Source organism: Asparagus officinalis, chromosome 5, assembly GCF_001876935.1.
Source record: "Asparagus officinalis chromosome 5, Aspof.V1, whole genome shotgun sequence".
Classification (NCBI taxonomy): Eukaryota; Viridiplantae; Streptophyta; class Magnoliopsida; order Asparagales; family Asparagaceae; genus Asparagus; species Asparagus officinalis.
In genome coordinates this window covers 1,715,192-1,723,560 of record NC_033798.1, presented here as the reverse complement: position 1 = coordinate 1,723,560, position 8,369 = coordinate 1,715,192, and the positions used below count along the sequence as shown (strand labels likewise).

At 35.0% G+C, this 8,369-nt stretch overlaps 1 protein-coding gene across 8 annotated transcripts; it reads right to left on the bottom strand.

Annotated features, from left to right (window-relative positions):
* Nucleotides 66-7,330, bottom strand: LOC109842685 (DNA repair protein recA homolog 2, mitochondrial). Of its 8 annotated transcripts, XM_020411535.1 has the most exons (10): nucleotides 7,206-7,222; nucleotides 7,015-7,099; nucleotides 6,722-6,911; nucleotides 5,976-6,025; nucleotides 5,805-5,889; nucleotides 4,236-4,323; nucleotides 3,008-3,180; nucleotides 1,734-1,880; nucleotides 1,337-1,465; nucleotides 66-670 (listed from the first exon to the last, which is right to left on the bottom strand). In XM_020411535.1, exons 3-10 carry the CDS (start codon nucleotides 6,767-6,769, stop codon nucleotides 374-376), a joined length of 1,017 nt encoding a protein of 338 aa, XP_020267124.1. In that variant the 5' UTR covers nucleotides 6,770-6,911; nucleotides 7,015-7,099; nucleotides 7,206-7,222; the 3' UTR covers nucleotides 66-373. The 8 variants fall into 8 exon arrangements, with proteins under 8 accessions (XP_020267124.1, XP_020267121.1, XP_020267122.1 ...); XM_020411532.1 differs by lacking the exon at nucleotides 6,722-6,911 and having other exon boundaries at nucleotides 4,236-4,328; nucleotides 7,206-7,330; XM_020411533.1 differs by lacking the exon at nucleotides 6,722-6,911 and having other exon boundaries at nucleotides 7,019-7,099; nucleotides 7,206-7,330.

Here is an 8,369-nt window from a genome sequence, read left to right as displayed (position 1 = left end):
TCTTTCTTCTACTCGTGATCACAGGTTCGTTGTGAGTTCGTGCAAGGCTTCCGCAAAGGCGCGCGTCAATACATACATGAATTCATAAACACAACAAAAAGAAAATGTCACAAAAACCAATCTGATGATCTAAATTCTGATTCTAAACTCCCAAATACACCAATTCTCAATATTGGAATCTGACTCAGGATACAATTTGGCATTCAGGAGCTCAAGCTAGTTTGTCTGAGATGCTGCTAGTTTAATATTCATCAACTGTAGACTCGCCTTTAAAACTTGCATCTTTTTCTCTCGGTTCGTAACCTAGATAATCAATTTCATCTTTAAAATTCGGGGTTGTCGATACAATCCGAAGCAAAGAGCCTTTGATGCTCTACTCATCTTCAGGTACCATCTCAAATAATTGGCTTCTCAACGCAGCCACAAGCTCATCCGCTACTTCAATTTTTTCCTTTAGATACACTTCAGCTTTTATTTGATTCTCGAAAAAGTTGCCATTTATCCAATACCCATCTCCTTCCCTCATTGCAATCCCATGCTTAGAAGCCATCTCCAATACCTCGGCTTCATGACGAAGGCCCCTGCCAAATTCGATATCCAAATCAGCTGTCTTCATTGATCGTGACAATTTATTTTTCATGACTTGCACTGAGATGCCAACGCCAGTGATCTGGAATGTGTAATAATTAGATAATTTAAATATAAGCAATGCTGAAAGATGGCAAGTACATATAGAAAATATATCAGAAAGAATGTGAATGAAATTCATTTGACAAAATTTGTAGCTATATTAAGAAATCTGAATTAAACTATTATATTATTATTAGTCATGTCGGGGGTTATGTTCAAGATCAGATGACAGACAAATCTGATATCATAAAAGGATGGAATGCCCATAAGTCATTATCATAGGATGGAATGCCCATAAGTCTGGAAAACTTTCCCCCCTAAAAGGACGAAATCCACCATATTCATTCAAAAATAATTCACCGAATATTGTCTATTCAAATCATAAATCCAGTAAAATGAGTCGGTAGTACAACATTGTGCTCAAAGGTCAAAATGTAGTTGCTGTGAAATACTATGATAATGTAGACATGCTCACAAAGTGCAGAATAAAGGAATAATCAGAAATCTAGAGATGACCACATGGCCATATATGATGCTGTAGCATTTGAAACTAGGCTGATGGTTGATTTTGATTAAATATAACACTTGATGTTATAGTAGAGGTTCCTCGAGTACTTACGAATTAAATTATAGAAGAAAATAGAAATCACTGTGGTGAGAGGGGAAACAAAAAAATGCACAAACTATGAAACAATTTACTGCGAACCTTATCTTCAGTGTGTAGCAAATTTCTTCTTGTAATTCTCATTCGAATAGCAGAGTAGAATTTCAGGGCATTACCACCACAAGTCACCTCGTTTCTCTGACTTGTATCTACAGCAGATCTTGTCCTGATCTGCACAAAAAGAAATGTTTTTTGACAGTGAAAAGTATCGAAATTGGATAAAAATAAAATGGAAATTGGAAACAATAAGATTTATATCATACACAATTAAACTTTTACGCACGGAACAGCAACTACAGTAAAGTGGAAGATAGCAAGACAACAGCAGCTTGGTTCTTATCCAACAACAGAATAATGAAAAGTTCTTAACCCAAAACTGAAATATGTCGAACACTGACCATCAAAAAATTGACATAGAATAAGCAGAAACAGGAATCACCTGATTAACAAAAATTACAAGAGTTTGGGACCGACTTAGAGAGAGATGAATTTTTCGAAGGGCTTGGTTCATTAATCTTGATTGTGCATCATGAGAGTAGATGTCTATCAAGCCATCAAGTTCACATTGAGGGACGAGAGCGGCTACCTGCCGCATACACAGAAATCACCATATAAATATAAGATATTCAATAAGCAATATAATAAATTGCATAAATTCATGAAGTCTGCCATGAAGGGAAGTTATGTGCATCATACTGATAATTTTACACATTGATATCAGTTTCAGTTGACACTTTGACATGCTACAAGCAAAATGGTTTATGATGTAGTAAGGATACGGACCAAAGATCTGGTTGCCGACATATTTAAGCACATGGAAGCAACAAAGCCATGAACTTCCGAATAATCCTGTGAAAGTGCCCCATACCAATGCCACTCCAACCTTTTAGAGCTTAGGTTTAAACCAAAGGAGCCTGTGACTTGATAAACTCTAAAACTTAAAGCACAAAAGAAACTATTGAATTCCAAGCAATAACTGCAGCTGAAATTGGAACATTGAGATTGATGAATTGCAATGTGCAATTAATAGGATAGAAACGAGTATGCCGGTAGATCCAGTTGAGGACAAGATGGTGAATATTTCAGATGGTTTGACCATGTGGAATAGAGATGAGATGACTGCAGCCATTAATAGCTGCTATCAAGTCATTGATATTAGTGATGGAACTACGTTGACTAGGGACTAAACTAGATGAACATGGATTAAGACAATAAAAAAATGGTATTTTGATAAATTTCAAAAAGGAATGAGTCAGCAAAGATGAAAGGAGCAAAGAGAAACATGTCTTCCGATGAAGTTGTCCATTGCAATTGATGAACAACTATTTTATCATATGAAACTTCCGATTTCATCCAAACATGACTGAAGCTTAATAAACCTACCTGAATGAAACCTTCTGAAACCAATATTTGGTGGTTGTTTCACACCCCCCCCAAAAAAAAAGAAAAAAAGAAAAAAAGAACAAACAAAAAACAAAACAAAACAGAAGGGGGGGAAAAGGAAAAAAGAAAATTGGCCAGAACTCCTTGCTTTCCATGTTCTTCAAACCAATATTCAGTAGTTCACAAGTACTGTAGTATTATCATTTTGATAGCATATACGATCAAAATAACCAAGAAAAATCAAGTTTGTCAACTAAAATATCAGTCTTGCCAAAAGAGACATAGAAGATCTATAAGTTGACTTTAAAAAAGTAAATAGCATGTACATACACTATCCACAATGATAACATCTACTGATCCACTATTAACCAAAGTGTCCAGAATGCTCAGAGAGTTTTCAGCACTGTTAGGATGCACAACAAGAAGATCTTTTGTGTTGATACCCATGCCATCCGCAAATGAGCCATTCAGAGCATTCTCAACGTCTAGATATGCACAACATCCTGGAAACAAAATAAGAGTCACGCTTCTGCAGAGAAAACTACAAGGAAATGTCAGGGTATGATATTGACATTGTTACAAGACAAATTACATCATACCCGCTTATTCATGGTTCACAAACTCTCCCAATGGATCCTATCAAAATATGCCTGTTTAAAATTGATAGAACTTAAAACCATATGTAAATCCCTCTTCAGTTTAAGCCACTCCATTAATTGTCTTATTGAGCATATAGTTCAAAGTCTCTCCTCACACTGAACAAGCGTCATGATAGACATTGGCAAAAATGTGAGCCTGCAGTAAGCAGAACATTCCATATTGTTTGCATGTCTTTAAGATCCGTCATATGACTCATGTACACCACTAAGTCCAATCTAAATAAATTACAGTAATATAAAACACGGGCATGAACTGCTGAGCAAAAGGAATGCTGTCTACACTATGACTAGTAACTCCTTGAGATCAAATGAAACTGAAACAAAAGTTCATCTCCATTTTATCTATTAACTTGTTTCAATATAAAAGATTGAGGCTCTGTTCACAAAAAATATTTCGAACAAAGACTAATTTGATTCAGTAATAGTAAAGTAAATAATAAAATAAAAATGTTCTCCCTATTAAATAGCATAAATATGCAAATTATTATTCCCTCGATCCATGTTGCCAGTTCTACCTAGTACCAATTTCTTCTTCAAGTACAATCCTATAAACTCCAATAAAGCACATGATTGATCTCCGATGCACAATCCCAAGCTTCAAATCCTTGAATTATAGAAGTTTACGAGATGAATGAGTAGAAATCTGATAAGTTTCTGCAAATCGGTCAGAGTATGCACATGTGTGCACAAACACACACACACACACATGCACATGTACGGAAAAACTGAAACAAATAAAACAACTAAAAGGAAGCAAAAACATTTACTTGATGATCTTCAGACGGTATAAACTCCAAGATTTCAAATCCTTGAATATAAATTAATGAGATGCATGATTAGAAAGCTGATAGTGATGGAGACAGCTTATTAGTTTGTTAGGATAAAAAGAATTTAACGACCTCCAAGCTTTTGAGCCTCCTTCACAATGTGGAGGGCAAGTGTTGTTTTGCCAGAAGCTTCTCTCCCATAAATTTCAACAATTCTACCCTGCACTACAAATTAAACTTCATAAATTAAAAACTAAAGCTAATTTCTTAATTCAAAGATCATGTTCATATCACAATATATTGTTTCATAATTTTATGCAAGAAAACATGGTAGATTTTTCAAAGCCACTAAACGTAGTCCAGGCAAACCTATCTAGAATTTTAATATCCGACAAAATTTGTACAAAAATACCAGCCATAGTAAAAAAAAAATCAAAAAGGCCCCTTGCCCTGCTGGAGAAAAGTGCATTCAAAGTCACCAGTGTGCCAAAAATCGACCTTTTACATACATCCAGGGCTGTCATTCCTAAATGTATTCTGTACAAGTTATGGGCTGAGTGATACAAAGTGACTCATGGTTGAAAAATACATGGCCAATAGTCTGCAGTTATCCAGGACAGGTTTATTAGTGTAAATAGAATTCAAGATCAGCAATTCCCAGTTATGATTGGCTAAAGAAAATTTATGGTGGGATTTGGACATTCAAATCACTTGGGAAAGTGATGCTACAAGCATGGATGACCATTATTTATTGGTTTGGACCACCACATCAGCATGTCTAGCGCTGTGGATAGTTTTTCTGGTAAATGTATCAGAGTGGCTGACTTTCATAGGCAAACATGCACCGTCACCCCCACCCCCAAAAAAAACCACAAACGAACCCAAAAAACACTTGCACATAACACATACACACAACCACATACCCCTTTTGCAACAGTTACTTGGCAAAGAAAACAACAGCAATATTACAGCAAAACTCATAATAATGGATCACAAATAAGGAAAAAAACATACAAAAAAAATGACAAGTTGCACGAGGAAGGCTATCAAAGGAACAAGTGAAATAACCATGAACTGCAGAATAAGGAATAGAGACCAATCTGAAACCGGACAGCTTCAACAAAGAGATAAGCATGTAGATAGGAGATGCAATTTTATGCTAAGATGTATTGAATATGAAGTGCAATTGTATGTTTTAGCAGGTCAAAATAAGATTGTACCAAAGATAACTTGGTCAAGACAAAATCTTTCGTGGGCCTCATTAGCAATACTGACTTATTAGACTAGGTTTAGGAAAAAAACCTCTGCTCGATAGAAGTACTTTTATTTTAATCATACAAAGATAAATCATCAAATACACCTGAAGCAGGGGCGAAGCCAATGCAGAATACTTTTAACAGTACTAATTTGCAAAGTTCTTCAAATCAATCATAGATAATCTAGCAAAATGGCCAAGAGTATACAGAATTCTGAGCATGTTTACTTGATATTCATTATTAGCTAAAGATGCATGTTTTACTATATATGATCAAGATCGGGTCCTTGCATGAGAAAGTCAGGCAGAACAACTTCTCTTGAAATAGAAAGCAAAAGATGACATAGTTATATTTCTTTTCATTGTAGCACATGAAGAAATTTAGATGATAAGTATCGAATAAAACTTATTTGAGCTCATGAAGAAAAATTTCAAACTATAATTACCTTTGGCAGCCCTCCAATGCCAAGAGCAAGATCGAGCTTCAGAGAACCTGTTGAGATCACTGGTGTGTACCTTGTACGAGAAAACCTATGCAAAGATAAGCGAGATTCTCTATCAAAATCACCTGCAAGCTGAGAAAGAGCAAGACGAAGTGTCTCCTCTTTCTCTATCACCTTTTCATCATCATAAAGTTGATCCCTTTCATATTCCAAGAGTGTTTCAGCTGCACATAGAAAATTCATCATCGTAAATATATAAATAGTTGATAACAGTTTACTTTAGAAATTAGATATTGAGAACTGCAAGTGTATGGATCCCAAGGGCATTATAAAACTATGTACTCTCAGTTTTTAGATACCTACAAAGTGGTTTCATGAAATAACCAGATATTGCAATATAGATATTACAAGTAGGTCGTGTGTAAAGTTATCATCTTGTGAATATGCATAAGAGTTTATCAGCTCAAGCGAATGCTGGTGAAGGCAATGAAGAAAGATACAAATTTCAGCAATTTCCTCAAATTAACATTTGATTAGAAAGTGCATTACATCTTACAGTTGTTTAATTTACAATTACATAGTTTAATGCAGCAAACTGCAAGCATACTACAAAATATTTCACTAAAACTAGTAAAATTATGGTATAACTTGTGGGAGCCAGTAATTTTCTGATTACTTTTCTGGTTTTAATTAGTTCAAAGTGATTTGCAAGTACACGATTGCCAATTAAATACATTAGTTGGTGAAGTGTGGGAATTTTGACTAATAGGGTTACTTCTTCCTTTTCTTTCTTACAAATACAACATCAAAAACTCCAAGAACAAGTGGACATCTGCACAAAATTATGTTGGCGTTAAGGCCAACTACTCACCTTTTTCCGAAACAAAAGAAGAAATAAAAACATAATAAATGCCTCCTACCAATTCCTCAAATTCAAACATAGTTGATTCCTCCAAGGTTTCCAACATTTATTCCTCGGTTAAAATTTCTTCAATGCCACCTAGAGCTAACTGGATGTCAACTTGTATGGCGAATTGAGTAGCTAGAGAGCTTCAAAATACAAAAATCGGGATCTTTCGCAGGTGTTTACAGATTTTAGAGTGCTTCGACCTAACAATGCGATCAAAATCTAAACTTTATCACGTGAATGAAGTAATAACGTACTAATGCTCAACCAAAAACTGAAAAATCAAAGCATAATCGGTCATCTCACCCACTTCTGGTGATGCTGCTGCTGACGATGATAGAGATCTCCTCTTACTCCCAAACGATCGAATTCGATCGCCTCTTTCTACTCTCTAAATGAATAAAAGTTGCAAAAGGGGGGGGAAATTTTAAGGAGAAATATATAAAAATTGAAAGCCAATCGTCGAGAAAAATGGAATCGATGCTGCGAGAATGAACCTGAATGAAGAGCGACGGCTTTACGGCGAGAGAATTGGATCGAAAATTGCGAAGAATTAAAGACGATAAGGGTTTTAGGGCTCCTCGCATTGTTTCAGTTCTCGCGCTCTCGGTGAGGGTTCGGGGCCTGGTTTTTTTGCGTATATACCCTCGTGTTGAAAAGCGTTTTTTATTTCGCATATGCCCTCGGAATCTTACGTATTTTTATAATCACCCTCCAAGTCAAAATAATTGTTAATCTGCTTTCTAAATTATGTAATGGCTTCCTCACATGAAGAGCACAAGCAAAAGGAGATCACAATTTTTTTTTTTTAATATGATTTGGCCAAACATGCTCACGTCCACGGTCCCTCAACAAGAACCCCCACAAGTTTAACTTGCTTGTCATGTATAAATACTCACTTATTATCAGTACAAATTTAAGAGTAAGAAATTTTCTAAATAAACTCATTCATATTTTTTTTTCTAATAGTAGACCTCTTTGAGTTTTATTTACAAAAATAGACCTATTTTATCTTAATCTGGTTCCTAAATTAAACTCCCAATTATAACCCTAAACCCTAACATTCTATGCACTAAATAGTTGGGGTTGGCAACCCCGACTATTTAGGAACCGGATTAAGACAAAATGAGTCTATTTTTGTAAATAAAACTTAAGAGGGTTTATTTTTAGAAAAAAAATTATGAATGAGTTTGTTTAGAATATTTCTTCAATTTAAGAGCAATGGTTGGGGCTTGGGGCTGTGTTCTCAAAAAAAAAAAAACTAAGAGTCGGCCAGTGTTTATGACAAATCTACCCCAAACTTCTAATTATTAGGATAAACAAGTTTAGGAGCAAGTAATAATCTTCTTGTTAAGAGCTATAATAATATGATAACATCGGTAAATTGAAATTTCATAATTCAACAAAATTGGCATCAACAAATGAATAATAAGGAATCAGGCTACAATGAGGTACTCGGTTTCTTTTTCTCCTTTTGATCGATTTATGTTTGTATTATTTTCCAAAGAGATTTATTTTCCGTAGAATTTAATGTTTGTGTAAGTAATTGTGGAATCGTTAATATATTGACTTATTTTGCTTTCAGGTAATTGTAAAACTGGATTCGCTTGCTTTCAGGTGTCTACGAAAGTGAAATGCATAAAGAAATCCATTAATTCAAT